This window comes from Lutra lutra, chromosome 9 (genome assembly GCF_902655055.1).
Source record: "Lutra lutra chromosome 9, mLutLut1.2, whole genome shotgun sequence".
Lineage (NCBI taxonomy): Eukaryota > Metazoa > Chordata > Mammalia > Carnivora > Mustelidae > Lutra > Lutra lutra.
This window is the reverse complement of record NC_062286.1, coordinates 81,681,432-81,703,557: the sequence shown is the minus strand read 5'-3', so window position 1 is coordinate 81,703,557 and position 22,126 is coordinate 81,681,432. Positions and strand designations below refer to the sequence as shown.

At 41.7% G+C, this 22,126-nt stretch overlaps 1 protein-coding gene across 2 annotated transcripts in view; it reads left to right on the top strand.

Annotated features, from left to right (window-relative positions):
• The first annotated feature begins 569 nt into the window (after positions 1-569).
• AFF3 (ALF transcription elongation factor 3) overlaps positions 570-22,126 on the top strand; it is a 543,761-nt gene continuing 522,204 nt past the window's right edge. Inside the window, exons 1-2 of one of the 2 annotated variants that reach the window (XM_047745267.1) lie at positions 570-700; positions 853-972. In XM_047745267.1, coding sequence (XP_047601223.1) covers positions 920-972 — 53 coding nt within the window. In that variant the 5' untranslated portion in view covers positions 570-700; positions 853-919. Of the gene's footprint in view, positions 701-852; positions 973-22,126 lie in introns of those variants that run through there. The other variant, XM_047745265.1, reaches the window with a different exon arrangement.

Here is a 22,126-nt window from a genome sequence, read left to right as displayed (position 1 = left end):
CACTTAACTTACTGACTCCAGATATTTTAAACGATTTGTTTACAGCGCAGGCAGTTCAGTTAACTCTCCCCGTGCCTGGGGCGGCCAGGGAATTTCCTAGCACCCCCTCCAGGGCTGCAGCCGGCACACCGCCCGCGGGGGCGCCTGGCAGGGTCGGGGGAATTCTGGGCCCTAAGAGAAGTGCGTGCTGCCCGGGCAGGGCCGGGTGGGGTCGGGCAAGGGCGAAAGGCAGAAGATGCGGCAGGCCGGGCCCGGCTCAGCATCCCCCTGCGCTCGGCACCATAGCCTTTCCCTTCGCCCCGACTCGCGGGACTGCCCCGGGCGGCCCCGGGCGGCAGCGGGTCAGGCGGGTGGCGGGGTCGCGGGGCGAGGGGGCGGCGCGGCCTGCGAGCGCCGCGGGACCCCGGGGAGCCGCGCGGAGAGCGCAGGGGCGCGCGGGGCGGGCGCGGCGCGGGGCTCACGGCGCGCGCGCGCCTCGGCCTCGCCCGCGCACACGCGCCTCCCCTAGGAGAAAGAGGCGGGCGGGCGGGCGCAGAGCACCGCGGCGGCGGCGGCGGCGGCGGCTGCAGCGGGCCGGGCCGCCGGGAGGGAGGGGAGGAGGGGCGGGCGCGGGGAGGGAGGGGGGCGAGGCGGCGGCGGCGGCGGCGCGGCGAGCTCGCCGCTCTTTCCTGAGTGTGCCTGCGCGCGAGCCGAAGAGCGGGTGAGTGCGCCGGCCGCTACCGCCCGCCGGGCGGGCTGGGAGTCGGAGGCGGGGGACGCGGGGAAGCCCGACCCGGGGGCGGGCAGGGGGCGGGCGGCGGCCGCCGCTCCGGCGCGGCCGGGATGCACCTTGAGCGGCGCCTTTCCTTGCAGCGCGCGGGCGGCCCGAGCCTCGGCGGCAGCGGCGGCAGCGGCGGCGGCGGCGCTGACACCTCCCACCATGGACAGCTTCGACTTAGCCCTGCTCCAGGAATGGGACCTCGAGTCGCTGTGGTGAGTCCCTGTGCCGGCCGCCTGGGCAGGCGGGAGTGGCGAGGGGCGGCCGCGGCGGCCCGCGCGCCCTTACCTGGGCTGGGGGCTAGGAGGGGTCGGCCGCCGTGGGGGTGGGGTGGGTCGGGGGCGCCCCCGGCCCCCCCCGCGGGCTCCTTCCTGTCTCCCCTGGGTGGATGCACGGCCGCCTACTCGTCTTCTTGCCCTCTTTCCTGTTCTCTCGCCCGGTGCTGCCCGCCCCAGCCCAGGCGCTGGTGATCTGGGGAGCCGGGGGCCAGAGCTCAGCCATGGAGAGAAAAAGACCCGATTTCTAGAACGTGTCACTAGTGCCTGGGGATCCACCCCTCGGCCCCCAGCCCCTCTCACCTCCCTTCGCTTCATTTGCGCCCTCCCTCTTCTTTAAGAGCCTCTGGTTCACACCAGCGACCCCCTGGAGTTGGTGCTGCTGCGAAGTGCCCTTAGAGGATGCTCCAGCCTCCTCCCTGGAGGCGCCGGGTCTGGGAGGCTGCATCTTCTCTGTCTCCTACCCGCTCCCACCCGAGATGGAAAGTGAACACCGGGGGCAGGGGGCGAGTGTTTCTCCGTGCGGGAATTCCAGAGGCCTTGGCCCAGGGAGACTCATTTCCTCGAGGTTCACAATTCCTTCGGGCCCTTTCTTCACACCTCACTACAGTTGTACTCCTCCCCACCCCGGCGCCCCGCGTGTCCCTTTATTCCGCGCTCACAGCTCGTAGCCTGGGGAGCGGGCGGCCGGGGGGAGCACTCCGGAATCTGTTGCTCCGCGTTCTCACGTTGAGGAGCTGCTGTAGGTAAATCGCCGCTAGAAGCAGTTTAATTCTCGTTGCGGGTTTCTTAAAAATCCCATTGGCTGCTTCGGCATCCCTCTTATTCCCCCCCCCCCCCCACCCCTAAATGTTTCCAACCAGCCCTATTCAGGTGGTAAAATCACTGCCCGCATATTCCTGGAGGAACTTGTTTTATGTTTAATATTTACGGGAATGAACATCTGCTGGAACAAGCATATTAACTGCACTCTGTTCTGTCTCTGGTAATTTTTTTTTTTTTTGCTTTAATTCAGTAAAGAGTTCACATGTGTCTAAAACTGCAAGTGGTGTGCACATGAATATGCAATGTACAATTTTAAAGCTAAACTGCTCTAAGATTTATAGATTATGTGGATGATATGTGGATTATTTCCAGTGATTTTTTCCAGTTATAGCCTTCTAGTGACTTTTATCTTTCTAAAGCCAGGTGTAACAAACTAAACTGGACACAAAGCTAGTGCATTATTGAGCAGTTTCTTATAAAAGATCTGTTGATGAGTAACTACAGCTTGCTCTGCATAATGCTGGTGCTTATAAAATACACAAGGATGGGCCCTAATGTAATAAAACTTTTATACATTACACTGGAAACTTCAAAGAGCTAGTGTAGAAAGAATATGAAACACGTTATTACTCTATAAAAGTTGCTAATTACTGTCTTGTTGCTCCTGGGGTTATTTCAGCCTTTCAATTACAGATACCTATTATTTTACAGGTTTACATTTAGAAACGTAGGTTTCTGGCACAAATTCAATAGTTTTTTAGATAGAAACTGTGCTTTAGAGATGACTTTTGCTTTTAAAAGACAGTGTTTCAGTCAAAGGGAAGAACTTACTGCTTTGGCATGTTTTTATGGTGCTTGTCAGTTTGCTGATTCAAATTGAAACCCCCTCATGACTTTTACAAGTAATATTTTGAAATTATCAGCTCTAATATGTGGGCTTTTCCAGCACAGGGTCTAAGGTTTATTTCTCTTTGCACCCTTAGCTGCCAGCTGGGTTACCTGGAGCACAGTTACACAGTAAATATCTGTTGCATTGACTTGAAATTTACATTACCAACAGTACATTTATTCTTTTTTTTTTAAATGAAAGAAATTAAGCATTTTAAAAAAGTTGCTGTACATGCAATCGGCATTTAATCAGTGCATCAGTTTATCTTTGGCTTATGAAGATGTGCGGCCTTCTTGCTTACAGTATAGTGGGAAGTTTTGGCTTGACAGAGCGTGTTTCTAGTTTGCAGATGTAACATTTACATTTTACAAAAGCTTATATATTTCTGATAAGTTAATGATAAACCATACTTCTTGAGGATGCATTTCTAACATAGATGTGTTCTCCATTTAGGGATGAGTTTTTGCATGGTATTTTCTAACTCAGTGTTATGGTTTATTTATAAGTTTATAAGTGATCCAAAATAACTAACGTTTGAGTACTTTCTGTGTGTCACATGTTTTCTTATCCATTTTTTTCTTATTTGAATCTTACAGTCTTGGAGGTGATAAATTATAGGAGTCCCATTTTATAGATAAGGAAATGGAGTTTTTGAACGGTAAAAGGACACTACTGAGACCATAAAACAAATGAGAGAGGAATTTTTTAAAAAGATTTTATTTATTTATTAGAGAGAAAGAGAGTGTGTGCATGTGTGTGCACAAGTGGTAGGAGGAGGGGCAGAATGAGAGGGAGAAACAGATGACACTGAGCATGGAGCCCTGGACCCTGAGATCATGACCTGAGCCAAAGGCAGACGCTTAACTGACTGAGCCACCCACGCGCACTGAGAGCAAAATTTTTAAACTAACATTGGCTGATTGCTTACCGTTTACCATGCACAGTTCTAAGAGCATTACATGTTGTAGCTCATTTAGCCCTTACAACCACCCTAGGAAGCATTATCTTTTACTATTCCCATTTTACAGATTGGCACATTGAGGGTGGGGACGATCAGGTAATCGGCCCAAGGTCACACATCCAGAAATGGAGCAGCCTTTTTGGAACCAACCATTAACTTCTCGAAACTCAGTTTTCTGACTCTAAACTGTGTGCATTTTCTACAGTACTGCGGATGTCTCCCAGTTTATGAGGGCGGCTCTGAAGTTAATTACAAAACAAAACCTTGATGGACTGGAAGTTAAGGTTCTATTAAAATACCAAAGAGAGAGAAGGTCAGAACCCTAAAGATTCTGATCTTAAATTAAAAATCTGAAAAAAAAATACCATGATTTAGCAAACCATGTCTGCCCGACATGAGTTAACTTATAAATATCTATAAATTTAAAATAAACACTAAAAACTTGTTTTAGTTCATCTTAGGAAAAAATGTTTCTTTGTATAGTGTGGGGGAAGGTACAGGTTAATGGCAAAGGAGAATGGTATTTTAATTCCTAATAGGTCTTTCCAGTTGGTGTGCATTGTTCCCCCCCCCCCACCAAAAATTGCGGTTTATTAGTTGTGACTGTGGCTTTGAACCAGACCTAGCTGAGTCTAGTGGTCACAAAAAGTGCTTCCAAATGACTGTATAGACAGTCTGAAGAGAAAAGCTCAGTATCATCAAAAAAGTCAAGTAATTCAAGAACTATCTCCTCTACCTCCTTGTACCTGCCCCCCATTCTGCCCAAACACCCATGCTTATTTTTCAAAGGAGGCCTTTTGGACTAGATAGCTCTTTCAGTTTTTCCTTTCAGCCTTAAAGTTGAAAAGGGTAGCCCTAATTTCTACTTCTAATTTCACTCCCCATTTCTGGTTTAAAGCCAGAGTAGAACTCTTGGAACAAGGTGAAGGCACTTATCCTGCACCTGAGTCCATAGCTTCATTGGGTAGAGCTGGGTCTCCAAAGAGCTGAGGATTCAGTAAGTTTGCAGTGGCTAATAGCCTGAGGAACAGCACCTCTTGTCAAACTCTCACTCTTTTGCCATCTGTTCCTTCCTGTTCTCCACCAGCTTTTGATAAGCTGCTGGACATAGATGCCTTTCCTTAGGGCCTTTAAAATAATGCCCATCCCTTTTAACAGGCTAACCGTTACTTTAATTTGTTCACTTAAATATTTGTTCACTTTAATATTAATTTGATCACTTAAATATTAATTGATAATTTATTAAGTATAAGACCTTGTGCTGATTGCTATAAGGAGTACAAAGATGAGTGAACTGTGGGTTATACATATGATTATCTAGTGGGGAATGAGATGAGTATACAAATAAAAAAGGAAGTTTTCAACCCTGGTGGTTCAGAAAGACCGTATCTGAGATGGGGGTGGCTGGTAGAGGAAGAAAGAGGAAAAATTGAGTTAAAACAACAACAACAACAACAAAACGCTTCCATGGAAAACGTGGCCTTTGAACTAAGCCTTGGAAGATGAATGGGATTTTTACAGATGGTGGGGGTCGGGGTATTTGGGCAAAGAAAGAACTTGAACAAAGGCTTTCATGCTGTCTCTGAAAGATCCTTTTATGAATCATGATGGAATTACCTATACCAAGCATTTTAAAGATGCAGAACTTTTGTAATCAGTAGGTAGTTTCAGTAAATGGGAAAAGTTTTACAAATGAAGTTGGACAAAATTGTCTTTAATCTTCTTTAAATATAAAACATTTTAGTTATTGGGGGAAAAGTCCATTGAAATACAATAGAAATATTCCAATTTCTCTTACCGCACCCCCCCCCCCATAGCTTCCCATAGGCCAGAATCCATCTACTTTTGTTCAGATAGGCATTATACTTTACATTCTTTCAAATTGGAACCTTTGAAGTTGTGATAAATGGATTGTTTCATACTTATCAATTTGCTCATTCAGCAAGCATTCATAGAGTATTAAGCATTATTATATGATAGGTACTGTAGAACAGTGGCTTTCAAACGTTTTAGACCATGACTCACAATAATAAATCATTTAACGTTTTGACATTTTGTGGGTACACATACACATAACTGCAACAACTTTCACAAAATAACACTTACCCTTACTCTGTGTGATGCACTTTGATATTTTATCTTCTATTTCCATTCTATTTTTTACAGAGTTTTCCATCTTCTCATGGGTTGAAAACCCTTTGCACCCCCATGTTTCTATGGGGGAGGCAGAGTAAAGCAGAGCCACTAACAACACAGGGGTGTTTCCTAGTAGTACCTACTGACACATTTGGTCCTCTTCAAATCAACTGCCAGTGGACATGCCCAAGCCATGGCTTCACTCATGCCTTCTTAGTTAGGCTTCCTGGGTCTTGTATAGGGTCAGAAAACTGCTCCAGATTCCTCACCTTGACCCTCAGCTACCCTTTTCCTACAGCCCCAGCAAAGCAAACCTTTTAAGGCCTACCACTCTCCCTGTTGTGGGCTCTTGGGGTTAAAGCAGTTCAGTAGAACACAGAAGGCAGGAGAGGGGCAGGCAGGGACCCTTCACACGCTCTCTGCAGGGTGACTGTTAGAGGCAGGCAGGTTGATTGTGCTCATTCTGAGTGGCCCACGGTGGCTGTATGGTTGTCAGCGGTGGTTCTCTTTGGTTGAGAACCCCAGAGCATACTTGGAGCTCAGGAAAGACCTCAGCATTTGCAGGGATGAAAATGTTTCTACAAGTGACTTTCAGGGCTAGGAGTTTGAAGGGCTGTGGGCTGCAGCCTGGAAGGGGTATGGTTGCCTTGGTGCAGAAGGCAAGGAGGTGTCCATAGGAAGCTGTGGAGTGCTGGGGGCAGGGAGCTGAGTGCTGCTCCCATCTGTAAGGAGCATCAGCCTGGCTGTGGGTAGGTGTGTTTTGGAGAAAATCAGGTGGGAAGACTGGCTGATGCATGGTATTGAAGTGGAGGACTCAGGCTTTGGCTGGGGGCCACACTGACCAGAGAAGATGCACACTGGATGTGTGGATGAATTTGAACCACATGCTTTCTGATGACAGTGAAGATGAGTATTATGTGTGGGGAAGTGGTTCCTTCCTGTGTTCCAGATTCTCTTTTGTGAAAATGTAGGAGGGTTATAAAATGCTCAGTATCTATTTTGGGAGAATGTCTCTGTGAACCAGAATGGGTCTAATCAATGACACTTTAGATGGAGCAACTTGTACGAGGTCCTTTGGGATAATACTGGTTAGCATAGCAGTCAAATCAGGGAAAAAATAATCTCGAAAGGAATGCAAGATTTTTTGTGTATAAATGGAATTTTTAACCTGGAATAAGTTTGCCTGTTTAAATTTTCTTTATTTTGAAAATAAAGCCTTGGTAGCAAAATCAAGGCCATAAAAGACTATTTTAATATCATTTAATGGTAACATAATGTTTCCTTGTTTTATTTCAAAGTGAAATCCATAAAACTTATTTTAAATGTTGCCTGTTTTCTTTTGTCTGGGAATTTAATTGAGGTTTCTGAATTCAGCTGGCTCCAACCTTGCTTTCTGTTTGGCCCTGGGCAGCTCACGATTTTTCTCATTTCCTATTCTCAGTCTTGGTTTAATCACTTATAAAATGACAGCACTTATACTGGCCAACCTCATAAGGTTGTGATGTTAAGTAATAAAAGTGTCAATTGCTTTGTGAATGCCAAATGTAGTTCTTTTAATACCCTTCGCTTCCTTAAAAAGTCTCTTTATCATAAACAAGGAGGGATACAGAAAGGCCACGCTGGGTCAGGTCATCCATCTGGTATAGAATTCTGTCCCTGGCAGTGGGATCCAGGGGCGATTTAGAGTGGAGATTGGTAGTTTTTCTTAGTTGTATATCATAGTCTAGCAGACAAATACACCCTTACTTGTGGTTGTACTACTAACATATGTGGATATATTAACCATTACATAATCTTTGATGTTTCACTGAGAATGTATTGAATTACCACCCATTACATCAAATGACTTCATTTGGCACTGTGGGTCTCATTAAATTATGTCAGGCTAATCATAATTTAGTTTCAATAGAAACAAAATACACAGTTATTACCAGGGTAAGAGGACACCACACCATCCAAGAAACGAAATGGGTTTAGTCTATGGAAACTAACCCCTGGGGACATGATAGAGGCCCGGAGGGGTTGAAGGAGTTTCACTGGGAAGGGAGCCTTGAGCTGTTCCGGGTTAAGGGCACTGGTAAGGTCAGTGGGTATGAGAGTACCTGAAGGGATTGTTTCCCGGCTGTCTTGGAGGGTAACAATTACCTATCAATAGGAAGCTATAGATGCCCTGCCAGCTACTCAGTAGAAGAAGATTCCTGGGTCAGTGGACCCACAACAGTAAGTTATCTGAATTCTTCCAACTTAAAAATCTTTGATCATTCCTATCGTAGGAGAGCGGGAATCAAAGTACAGAAGTCATTAATTTTCGCTTGTGTGTTTTTCCCCTTTGTAATTCTGCACTCACATGTGGAGGATGGCATAGAGGGTACTTAAACTTCTTCACATAATTTCTTCCCAGGGGGCTCATTGTTAGCTGAGGTAAACAAAAGGAACCGTAATTTGAAGACCACTAATATAACAACTAAGCTTAGAGTTGTGTGTTACCTTGACGCTGAAAATAATTTTAATTTTCCTTTCTTTATGGACAGGAAATTAGTTTTCAGAAATCCTTTGGAGTGCTGTAATATAAGCATGGTGGTCTTGGTTAAATTTTTGTTGTCATGCCTCTACTGTTTACCTGAGTTATGAAGTGACAGAACAAATTTTCTGTCAGTGTTCATTGAAATGTTAATTAGTTACCTGGCAGTTTAGATAGAAAAAACCTTTAGTGGATCATTACCAGTTCTGGGTAATAATCTGTTTTTATTTTCCAATTTCAAGATATATTTGTTTTTTCTATACAATGTACCTTGAAAAAGAAAAGACTCAGGGCTTAGAAAACTATTCTAAGAACACAGGTCAGTGTACTTAACTATCATTCAGGCCAGCACTTCTCAGACGGTAACGCGTCTTCATATAGCTTAGGGATCTTGATAAAATATACATTATGATTTAATAGGTCCAGGGTGAGCCTTTGATTCTACGTTTCTAACCAGCTCCCTCGTAAACCAAACTTTGAGTAGTGAGAACTAAAAGGACAAAAATTTCTTTAAAAAGAAGCTCTTTTAGGGGCGCCTGGGTGGCTCAGTGGGTTAAGCCACTGCCTTCGGCTCAGGTCGTGATCTCAGGGTCCTGGGATCGAGTCCCGCATCGGGCCCTCTGCTCGGCAGGGAGCCTGCTCCCCCCCCCCCCCGTCTACTTGTGATCTCTCTCTCTGTCAAATAAATAAGTAAAATCTTAAAAAAAAAAAAAAAAAGAAGCTCTTTTAAAATACTGCATTTTCTTCTCTTTATTTTGGGGGGGAGGGTTTGCGTTATAACACTACAATTCCTTAATGTCAGGAAGTTATGTTTAGATGCAGCATTGATTTTATTTTTGTGGGTCTTTCTGATACAACTTTGATGAGTGAGGGGGTGGTTAATTGTATCCTAGTGGGGATACAGTGGTAAGTAAACATAAAAGCCTGAGTAAACAAAGTTTGTGATAAATAGGCTAATCCCTTTTTACAGCTTTACAGTTCTTGTCAGTCCTTGGAAGGCCCCGTCCTTTTGTGTCAGGAGCGAGTGCTCAGAGTAACTGGATACCTACCAGGTCTTATAGGCCCTTCTGGATTTGTCAGGGAATCTCAGTCCTTCTTGTAGGTGCCCAGGACGCAGACCAAATGTCTGCATTCTCTCCCAGCCACTCTCTCTTTGGGAGGGAACTGGGGAGGCAGGGTGTGGAGGGAGAGGGAGGTGGCAGTGGTGGGGAAGAGGGGCAGCTATTTGCAGAATGACGGCACTACCCTGTGGCCATGGCTGTAAATTGCAACTTTCCTTGTGTCCTGGGAGACCTCAAAACTCAAACTCCAAGTGGAACCAGGGACGAGTGTCTGGCACCTCAGGTGGGAGCCTTCTCTCCCAGCTTTGCCAGCTGCCCTCTCCCTCAGCCCTGACCACAGAGTGCCCTGAGTCCACCAGGTGGTCAGATAGTGCTGCAGTTTCTGGGCTTAATTTCCAGTCCTGTTTCATTAGAAAAATAAGTGCCGATAGGAATGATTATGTGAGCAAATACAGCACAGTTGACTTTGAATGTGCCGTGAGACCGGAAGGGAGTTTATTTACTTTATCTTCTTAATGAGGTCTTGTGTGTGTGTGCGCTCGCGTGCACACATACCCATTTCCATTCTCTGAAATGGCATAAGAGACTGTTGCCGATAGGAGCAAGCCACACTGGTTCTAAACAATTGTGACTACTTCAGATTTGGAAAAGAAAGGTGGCTTTTCAGGAATAATAGTGACCAGTTCAAATCTTTCAGTCTTGGGACACATGTGAACCCACAGAGGAAAGCCTATGGTAGCTTTTAGCCTACTGTTTGTGGCAAGACTCATTTGTACCTCTAGTGGCCATGGTGCTAATTGTGTTTAATAATTTCTTGTAATTATTCCACTAATTTAACTTTTCTTTAAGATTGAGGAAGGGAGGGAAACTATTTCTCTCAAGCATGAAGATAGGTCAGGCCCATAATAAGGAATGCAAGTGTTTGGTTTTTGCCTTGGTTTGTACTAGTATTACCAAATTAGTGTGTTTTCTTTTATAGGAGAGAAAACACTGTTTATTGGCCATCAATATATAATACAGATAGCAGAATAGGTGATTTGGACAACTCTCAGGGGAAAAAAAGGACTCTCAGAGTCTGGGGTTTGCTCTCTTGGGTCCGGAGAAGAAACACACAAGAGTTCCTTAAGAAAAAAAACGACTGATCATGGTCAGCTAAATACTCAACTTTGGTTACATTATTCAGGCTTTTGGCCTTTGACTGAGAAGATAGGCCATCAGCATGGTCCTTCCTTGCTTGCTCCCTTTTATACCAATGATATTCCATGGCAGGGAGCTGCCTGGTGTCATTTTTTCAGAATTGCCAAGCAGGAAAATGCTGTTGGAGTTTGAGGATGTTACCTCAGGCTAAGAACCGTGTATCTTCATGGTCCATGGACTCTGCAGCTCACTGAAATAGAGGCTTGGGATCTGGAGTGTTTTGGTCCCTCCACTATCTGGATTGTCCTGCCAGCTTTTCTCATGGTCTGCAGCGGTGGTAGAAATGAGAACTTACCTAATGGGAAGGTGGGACCCTTTGAGCAAAATATATGGGTTGTCTGTTTTCCTGAGGAAATATGTAGCAGCATCAGCAGTAATGGGAAAACCATTATTCCAGCTGACATCCATATGTGATAGCCTTCTCTTTTTGATGTAAAATCAAATGGTTTAATATTTTACTGTGGTATTCCAGTTGTACCTCTGGATGTATAACTCTGTAGGATGAAGCCTTTGACCTGGCCTGTATTGTCTGGGCTCAGGTTAGGGTGATGTAGATAAAGTCCATGCTGCGTCTGAGCACCAGACACATCTGCTGCTATAGGATATTCAGAGCTCAGGACAGATGTTGTGTGCAGAGCCTGCTGAGTCCTCAGAAGTGTGTCCATGTGTAGGACAGGACTGCTCAGCTGGTACCACATGGACTCTCCTACTTCTTTTCCAGTCATTGAAAATTGGTCCTTCTCCAGAATATGGCATGGCTTCCCCTGAGAAATGAATCTTTAAGGTGACTTACCTTTAGAGTGTTTTTTGTTTTGTTTTGTTTTTAATAAGTAGAGTTTAATCTTTTACTGTGAGTGCAATACCTGAAAACGGACTGTTGTGGGAAAGCTAGCGTATTTTACCTGCTACCTAGCTGTCCTTCCCCTCCCTCCCCTCATCTTGAATGAATACTCCAAGGCTGAATTAACAGTTCTCAGTATGGAAATTAAATATTTATAGTCTAAAAAGGAAGTATGGTATTTTAGTTTCTAATATTTAGGTAGATAATTAGTTACATAAATTAGTTTCTATTCTTTTCCTCACTCTTATCCCTCAGCAGGACAAAAGTAATATTTTAAAGTCCTAAAACATACACAATAATGTAACACCGTATGGATGCTTTAAGCTGCTCTTTGTAACTTTCTTTCTCTAAATTTATAGGTTTCTGGGTTGAGATGAACAACCATTTATTAAACCAGACACAAAAGTGAATAGATCACTTTTCCAGACCTTGGTATGTTTATACTTTAGCCTGGAGCAGATTATTTCAAATAATCTCAGTAGAGTTTTTATATGCTCTAATAGGGAATCCTGTGGAGTACATGAAAGGATACCCTTCCCAGTGTGGGGTTTTAGGGAAGATTCCTGAAGACAATGACATCTAATTGGAGTTTTACAGGATGAATAGGAGTTAAGCTGGGAGTAGGGGGAATGTGGGTAGGTACTGTAGTGCAAAGGGTAAGCAAAGACAAAATGTGAAAAATAGCGTGTTGTGAACAATGATGAATGCAGGTAAGTTGCAGGTGTGAAGCATTTAAGATAAGGAATAGCAGGAGAGGAGTGGGGGAAAGGATCTCTGGGAGCCAGGCCTCGGAGAGCCTTGCTTGTCATTCCAAGGAGCTTGAACATTTTCCAGTAAGTGATAGCCTGCTATTGAGGGCTTTGGGTAGGGAACAAAATAGTCACATTTGCATTTTACCATTATTTCTAGAAGGCATTGTCCATGGTTGAGTCTGGTGACTCTAAGGATCCAGAGGTCAGTCAGGGAATTGATTGCCACCAAGATGAGGCCAATGAGGATGGAGGGGAGGGGAGGCCGGGGAGATGTGTTTAGATGATTACGTGGGCAGAACTTGGTGACTGACTGAGTAGAGGAATGAGGGAGGATGAAGAACCAAAGATGCTTTTAGAACTTTTAGCTTGTGTGATGAGGTAGGGAATATAGGAGGAAGAGCAAACTGAATGGGGAAAGATGATGGGGTTGGATTTAAATAGGTTGCATTTGAAGTGCCTTGGGCCATCCAGGTAGAATTGCCTGTAGAAAGTTTACTGTATGATAATGATGGTTGAGAAGGTTAGGACAGAAATAAAGATTTGGGAGTTATCTGCATACAGGCGCTGATGAGAGCTGTGAGATTGGGCAAGATTATTCAGGAAGAGGGGGAGAGAATGGGAGTTAAGCTGAGGACACAGAGGGGCAGTGGGAGGGAAAGCAGCCCTTGAAGAAGGTTGAAAATAAGTGATTGGAGAGGTAGGAGACCATGAGAAAGTGGGGTCCCCCTGGTCAATTGCTTTAGAGTAGTCAACACGAGAAGATTGAGGTGGTTGAAGGGCTGGCCGTGGGGGTGCAAGAATGAACAGGGAGTGGGGAAGTAGAGATTATGAGGGGAAAGAGGGGGCAAATGGATGGAGGCATGTCTCAGAAAAGGAAGAGGGCAGGCTGGGCCAAGCCAAGAGGAAGAGCTCGTGGGTGGTTATAGATGTCGATACGTTGCGGGTGGCAGAGACTTTTTAAACAAATATCTGTGAGAAATGGAAGTTTTGGAGCATGGAACCATAGAGAAGAAGATAGTATCAAATATTAGACTCTAAAATGTAAATAATAAATGCTTTATGGACAGTTTTGAATAAGTGACTAATGAATGAAAAGTCTGTGTGCACCACTTTAGCATAAATCTCTGTCACACCATCTGTAATTTAATTAGAGTGTTGTTAAAAGTAATTTTGATTTGGAAGTAATTGGATGAAGCTCTGTAGCCAGGAAAAAATTTGTAGACTTTTCTAATTGAGGACTGTTTAAAACGGATTTTAAAAAAGTGTTTTCAAACACACAAGACTGACAGTGAGGTGCCCCAGGATGGTATTCTGACATTTAATGGCTGTATCTCCTGAGAAGGACACTTAGCCCATCTGGCCTCAAGGATTCTTAGTTTTTCTTATATGTAAGGAAGTGTACTGAACCCTTTATAAGCATTGTATCTCATTTAATCTTCATAACCTGTGAGTAGGTTCTGTTATTCTCTATTTTATATCAAGAGCAGGAAACAAAGGTGCAAAGTAACTCAATCCAAAGGCTCATAACTAGTGTTTATGGAGCTGGGGTTTTAGTCCAGATGGCCATGTTCCAGGCCGCGCATGTGGTCACCAGCAGAGAAGAAGCATCTCTTGGTGACAGAATCATAGGGCATGAGTTCTGAGGTCCCTCCCAGCCTTACAGTGTTTGTGATTTCATTTGCATTTATTTATGGTCTGTAGCAGGTACAGTGAAGTACATATGGAAAAACATCTGAAGAATGAGTTTGAACTTTTTAACTCAGAAGGAATAATATATTGTGACCAAGTTGTGGTGTATTTTGGACTATAATTCCAATTAAACAGGTTTTACTGTACAAAGATTGTAATTACCATTTTAGCTACTAGTTTTTTGTCAGTGTTTAAGATGTATAAAAGTATATTGTCTATATCTGTTTTCTCTTAATTATTTGTATTCTCATAAAACCACTACTTTGACAAGCTTAATGGATGAAGAAAATGGTAACAACTGTTCACCACAGCTGGTCAAATCTACCATTAACCCCTATATATAACTTTATTAATAATGATAATGATGATGCAGCTATAAAATGATTACAACTACTGCATGAAGGTAATCTGAAATTGTGTGTGAGGTGATTCTTTTTTATGTAGATTATTCTACAATTTCTTTTTCATTTCTACAGAAATACTGTCTCTTCTAGCTATAGGATTGGTTCTATAAAAAGTGTTGCTTTGATGATGGAAAGAGTAAATGGGCTTAATTTATGTCAGAAGCACTTCAAGGGAAATAAAATTAATAGATTCTTGGCATAAGGAATGGTGACAAATTGAAACAGATGACAAAGATTATTTTAAGTCTGTAAAAATCCTGGAGTATAAGACAAATTAGACTTCAAGGTAGGGTAAAAATCTACTTGGTGACAAAATTCCAGAAAGACACCATCTGATAATGGGAAGGCCAAGGGCTTTGGAGCCAGCATGCAGTGGGTTAAGATTATGACTGTGCCATCTTCTAGTTGAGCAAGTAACTTAACCTTCTTGAGCCCATTTCCTCTTGTATAATATGGAGATAATGCCTGTGCCACTGATGCATCTTGAAGGTTAAATGAGATAATAAACACAGATAGCTTGGCACATAGTGGAGCCTCAGAATATGGTAAATTTATTATTAATTCTTAATTCTTTTCTCATGGTTACTTAATGTTTTTATTAGTAATTGTTTTCAAAGGCTGTATCCATTCCGTGGATTAAAACATATTTAGAAGCATTTATGTGAGTCACTCTTTCAGTTTGTATCTTTTTTAAAAAAAATGATAAATTTTTTTTCAGGTCTGGGCTTATGTTTATTTAATGACTATAGCAGATAAGAACAGAAAATAGTCCAATACTTTCTTCAGTTGAGAGTAGAAATATTTTCTTGTGACTTCACAATCCTCTTTAGTGTTAGTATAAGGATCCCTTTGTATGTGCTAAGAAACATCTATTTTTTTAAAAAAAATTATATGCATTTCAATTAAAATAAAAACCAATTAAGGCAGAGAACTTGAAAATTGGTGAAGCAGTCATATTATTGAATTGTTTTAGGTGGACTTAGGAACAATGACTTTGGATAGCTCTAGTGACAAAATTTCTAGTAACTTTTCATCAATACCAAACTGAGTTTTTTCTACTATTTCAGATAGATGACTGTACCTTGACCTCATATCTTTCTCTGTTCTATCCATACCGATATGATTGCTCCCCAGTTTCAGATTTAGAATGACCTCAGATTCTCCGGCTGGATGACAGCCTGTTGCAATCTGTCCAGTGAACCTAAGTGATATATTCATTGTTACTGTAGACTTCAGATTTGGGTGCTTTCTGTTCTCTTGATTCCCTTCTCTTATCACTCCATTAATTGCTGCTACAGAATATAAGGATAGCTTTACATCAAATTGCTTGATTCTGGCAAACTAAGATGAGTCAGTACATATTTCTTTCAATTTCACTGAATTGTGAAATCAACATTTCCTAAAGGTGGTTTATGACATCCCTCTGGTCTTTCTACTTACAGATAAATTAAAATGACAAAGTGGGTTAAGTGCTAGGGTTGTAGTTTGTATTAGTCAGCTTTTGTCAGGCAATGTTGTGGTCATAACCCTTAGACCTCAGTGGCTTACAATCTCAAAGTGTAATTCTTACCCATATTACGTGGCAACTGAAGGTCAGCTGTGCCCTAGTGTGCCTTTTTCATTCTAGGACTTAGGCTGACAGAGTATACCTTTTTTGGAACATGCCATCTTCTTGGTGGAGGGAATGAAAGAGCTTTTGCAGTATGTGGCATACATCATTAAGGCTACCATTTCATTGGCCTAATAATCAGTCATAAGCCCAAGCCTTACATCAGTAGGAAATGCAGATACCCTCCTTTGATAAAGCAGTCCAAGTTTCCATGTTATCATCTTTACAATAGTAGGGAGATAATTTTTGAAAGCATATGTTTACTTATATTTCATTTTTAAGCAATTTGCCTTATTTTATATATATAGAATATGTTCTATATATGTAGAGAGATAATATTATTATTCAATTATTATGTCCAGGTTCTTCAATTAATAACTTGACTTTGTTTGCCACTTAATAATTAGAATCAAATTGTGAATGAAGAGTAAAATCTATATATAAATTGGAAGGGAATCAAGCAATAAACTACCTGATTTATAGGAAAAGAAAACCTACATTAATGTTTTCTTTAACTGAAGCTTTGCTTATAACTTGGGTCTGGTTTTGATTTTTTTTTTTTTTTTAAGATTTTATTTATTTACTTGACAGACAGAGGTCACAAGTAGGGAGAGAGGTAGGCAGAGAGAGAGAGGGGAAGCAGGCTCCCTGTTGAGCAGAGAGCCCGATGTGGGGCTCGATCCCAGGACCCTGGGACCGTGACCTGAGCCGAAGGCAGAGGCTTTAACCCACTGAGCCACCCAGGCACCCCTTGATTTTTGTTTATAACAAAATTGAACAACAAAAGATGTGGTAACTTACAAATACAGAAGGAATGATAACTGACCATTGACATGAATGAATGAATGAATTTGTGTTTTTTGAGATCCTGAGGGTAAAGGGTATGAAACGATTTTTTTGGAACCTAGCAGGACCCCCTCCAAGCTTAGGCTTACTCTTGGTTCACTTTACACCTTCTAGATTTTAGAGTAGGCGGCTTCTGTATTCAAATCTTCAGAAAAGAAACAAATGTAATGCTTTTCTGAAACAATGAACAATTTTCCTTTCTATGTATGTTCAGTTTATGTTATCTAAGAAGCATGTTCAATATTATTGGAATGAGATACCACTTTTATGTTAATTCTAATGAAATTGAAGAAGGAAACAGTCCACACCAATATTATGAAGTACTTAATGGTGTTTAGAATCTCTGGGAGACTGGGCCAAAGAATATAAACTAAATAACTGAAAATGTAGCCATTACTTTCTAGTTTGTATGAACACCAAGATGCAATATTTTGAACTAATTGCAACTGCTATGGAGTATTTTGAAGAAAACCTATTAGAAGAAAAGTAAAACCTGAACAGTTTAGGGTTCTTTAGTGAGCCTGGAAGAATTTCTTTTGTTGCTTCAAACTCTTTTCTATTTCTCATCACTTAATTTTCTTGGCTCTATAAACAAAAGTATCTTTCCCTCCACATTTTCCAGAACTGTGGGTATACCAGGAAACATTTCTCTTAACCAAATATTATAGATTTGAAGCCAAAATAAATTCTGAATTTTATATTCTACATCTCAGGTTGAGATTAATGAAATTAAAAGAATAAGCTTTTTAGTTGCTAGCATTTAGTGATGAGATCGTGGGTCCCTGATATTTTTACTTTCTTTTTAGTATATTGATCTTGTGTCCTGCAACCTTGCTGAATGTGTTCATTAGTCCTGATGAGTGTGTGTGTGTGTGTGTGTGTGTGTGTGTGTGAAAGTGTATATTTGTGTATTCCTTAGGATTTTATTGTGCAAGATCATTTTATCTGTTAATAGAGATAGTTTTGCTTCTTCCTTTACAATTTGGATACCTTTCTTTCTTTTTCTTGACTAATTGGCATGTTAGAATGTTTAGTACTATGTTGATTAGCAGTGGTAAAAGTAGACATATTCTTTCTTTGCTTATTCCTGTCTTAGGGGGAAAAACATTCAGTCATTCACTATTACCATACTGTTTGTGGGTTTTCATAGATGCCTTTTATCACATTGAAGAAGTTTGTCTTTCTATTTCTGGTTAAGTGTTTTTATCATGAAAGGCGTTTGATTTTGTCAAAGACTTTAGACGTCTATGAAGGCAACCATGTGGGTTTTGTTTTTTATTCTATTTATGTGGTCTATTATGTTGACTGATTTCTCATATGTTGTATCAACTTTGCATGCCTGGAATATTTCACTTGGTCATGGCATATAATCCTTTTGTATGTTGCTGGATTCATTTTGTCAGTATGAATAACTTCCCTTTTTTGGGAAGACTTTCTGCCAATTTATTGGAAACTCATGAACACTGGAAAGAAAAACAGAGGAACATGACTTTCCCAGGACTTGGCCCCATGGAAATATAGAAACTTCATTTCTGAACATACTCCGGATGACTGTCCTTTTAGTGATAATCAAACTTCAAAATATGCCAACCTAAGTACCTAAGTTCAGACACTTACGTAATGGTTATCTAAAAAGAACTTTACCTTGGTATATGCTTAAAAATTCCCACATCATGTTATTTCTTACATGACACATTCAGATTTTAGGTCCTGACCCTGTGGAGGTCACTTCAATTTTTATTCTTAGCTTAGTTTTATAATCAGTAATAGAATTATGAGGAGCAAATAAAATATGGTATGTGAATGTTCTCAAAAGATATTACATAATATGGTAAGATATAATTATTTATATTTCTATAAACAGGTAAATATAATTACTTAGCACAGGGGAACAAATTCAAATAACTTTAGATGCCAAAGAGACCAAGTAAATATCTGGAGCAGTTACATAATTGGATGTGATGGGGCCTGTGGCCAGTTGGAAATTTTGCAGCCTTGCTTCAGTATACCCAAATTCAAAGGAAAACAAACAAAATAAAATGAGCAAAGCAAACTCAAACCCCCACTGTCCTGGCCAGATATCACACATCTGCCTCCCCTCTGTGACACTCCGATTCAGTGATAGAATGTGAAGACCTGGGGTCTCATTCCAGTTCCACCATTGAGAAAGTTCTTAACCTCTCCTAGGCTTCTTTTCCTCATTTGTAAAATGCAGTTGATGTATGTCTTGCCTGCCTCTAAGGGCTGTTGTGAGAGGCTTAAGGGGAATAACATGTGAAAATGACTCGAAAACTATTCAAGCCTATATCAATGTAAGGAACATTATTGTTTCTTAGTTTCTGTAAACCTTAACTTTCCAATGATGGCACACTTCTTTGTTGAGAAGGTTTCCTAGCCAGACATTGGGAAACTCCAAAATGCCAGCTAGAAAAGCCTCTTTTTGATAGAGTGAGCTTGGTAATAGATGTAAGCCCGTTTAATGTATTTTCTGGACTTAAACTGTTACCTGGATCATACCATTATCATTATAGTAAAAAGAACCATTGTCTTGTTTTTCTCACCATTACCTTCTATTAGATATGTGAATTATTATGACAGTACAAGAGGCTTCATAATTCTCCCAAATCAGTTATGCTATTCATAAGGGTTTTCTGTGGTTTCCTTAACAAATAAACAAAGTCAAAACTGGTACTTTCTTGGTACCCTAAGGTTAGCAAAAGTGATTGCTTTGATTTTCTGACTGTAGTCAGTCAAGTGCTAGTACCTTCAAGCCTCTGTAGGAGATGATTTTGGAGCAAAATGTAAACCAGCATCTGCATAGGGTTTGCTAAATAGCCATTCAGCGGCATCTGTGGCTCAGCTTACCAGTTCTCCTCAGCCAGCAGGACATAGTCATAGAAACTCATGATCTTAAGTTTAGTGAGCTCCTACTAAGTGTGAAGCTAGCTTGGAAACACAGAAGAGTAATGTGGCCCCTCCTTTGAAGGAGCATGAAGTTTTGGTTGGTGAGCAAGCACTATCTATGAAATAGCTCTAGAATCTGGACTCACAGGCTATTAGCTTGTCTGGAAGAAGCCCTGGAGGTCATCCACCCAACTGTTTCACCCAATTTACAGCAAATAACACTGAACCTATCACTAAGTGTTAATATCTATCTGGTAGTCCAGGTGTTCTCAAATCTAGCTGCTTCCCAGAATCATGTGGGGATACAGTCTTTGTATCTCCCCTGGTGGGGAACCAGGAGTTCATAGTGAAGTACAAAAGTTCTATAGTCCTGGAAGATTCTGGCAGACCCATTTTGCGTAATGGATTTAGGAATGGTACCAGTCCTGTGGTGTTAGTGGTTTTGGAATTTAGGGTTTAGGGAATTCATTGAAAGGTTGGTAAAGGGCCTGATGAGGAGCTTTCATGTTGTAGTAATGGGTGGGTAAGATTGAGGTGACCAGGACCTTGGGTGAGGGCATGGAGTTGGGGATTGGCATGGCCGAGGCGATGAGCAAGATGTTTTACATCATTGTCCCTCTTGGATAGCAAGGTGCTGTAGGGGATTTCACACATTTGCTTTGAAAAAGAGCTATGACATGCTCAAGACAACCTGATAGTTACTTGGAAGGTTTTTTGTTTTGCTTTGGTTTGGTTTTGGGGTGGTTTTTTTTTTTTTTTGGTGAGTGTTTTAATAAAGTGTTTGATTGAATTACAGGTAATTCTACAATCCTAAGCATTTTTTTCTAGTTTATTATTAGTATCCTGGTTAGTATCTTCATTGCCTTCCCCAAATTGAGATGGACATTGATAAATTTGTATGCTCCTTTCCTGTATTTCTTGGTAATAAAGTAATTGATATGCGGTAGGCTAATAAATATGTCTGGATAAAGAAGTGTACTATAAACAGCCAGTAAAAACATTAACTCTTCTAAACTATTCTTTGTTGAATATAATTTCTTTCTCTCAAGAAAGTGAGTTATCTCTATAGCATTTTAAATATTATTAAGATACCAGTGTGTATAAGACAGCACACAGTTTCCTTTTTGTAAAATGTCTGTCCACTTTATATTTATATGCATAGTAATTTTGTAGTTATGCATTCTGTATGCATTTTATAATTTCGTTCATTCCACCGACAAAATGTTAAACTGTTTTTGTACAGGAACAATTCTCCCTAGTCTGTGAGTTGGTGGAAGACAGTAACAACATGGTAATGATTAAGAGCATGGACTTTGAACCATATGATCTGAGTTCTTATACCCTGCTTTGTTGCTGGCTAGTTATGGATAACTCTATTTTGTCAACGGTGAACTCTGGAAAAAAATAATACCTATCACAAAGGATTGGTGTCAGGATTAAAGGAGTTAATCTGTGTAAAGTGCTTCAAAGTTATCTGGTTAATGCCCTTCCTTTTATACATTGAGGAATTGAGGGCTTATTCTAAGAACTCACTCAAGATCATTAAGAAATGATAACCTGGACCAGAACCTAAACTATCTGATTCCCAGGCTAGGTGAGAAGGGCAGAAAGTTGCTTCTCTCTGAAGCACTTTTTTCAGTGTGCTGTCACTTGGTCTGGCTCTCTCTCTGAGACCCTCTGGCCCTCCTCCCCACGCCCACCCTCCTCCTGCAACTCTCACCTCTCCTCTCCATCCCATTCTTCCTCCTTAGCCTTATAAAGCCAGATTCTAAACCTGGAGGTCAGGGGAACCTCTAACATCATATGCACATTTTTATTTTTCTTTTTTCTCTTTGTCTTTTTTGAGAAGAGAGCCTACAGAGAGCCTTCATTAGACTCCCCAAAGCAACTGTGCCCCAACTTCCCTGAGTATGGAAACGGCTCTAGCTGCAGGCGGTTTCCGTTAGGAGCAGAAGCTGAGGTGGTGCTGGAGAAGTCTAAGAACCATATTCCTTTGTTAGTGTTTCCAGCTGCAGAGGAAGGAGTGGGCACTAATAGGGCTGCTGGACAGAGCCGTTCTGCCAGGCAAAAGTGATTTTATCCTGAAGAAACAGCCGAATGTCTTCTTGACTGCGTGAACAAGTGGGAGGCTAGGAGTCCTTCAGCTAGAACATAAAGACAATGCAGGCTGTGGTTTGGAAAATAAGCCTGTAAGAACTTAGAGCCAATAGGGCACACTCTTCCCCTGTCATTTGGTTAAGGTCACGGCTGGAGCCCAGTGGCTTAGATTCGCCTTCATTGCACGTGAGCTGATCAACCTGGGCTTTCTCACCGTGATACATTCCTGCTAAAAGATAAATTCTGCTGCTCTGTGTTTCACATAAAATGAGGGGACCCGTGTTGTGTTTAAGGACTTAGGAATTCAAATGCATTATGACGTTAGAAGAGCGATTTTACAAGAATGCATACCACCTTGTATCCCAAGGGCTTCTCAAGTTGGTTGTTGTTTGAGTTATCCTGCACGTTAGTACTCAATAAAA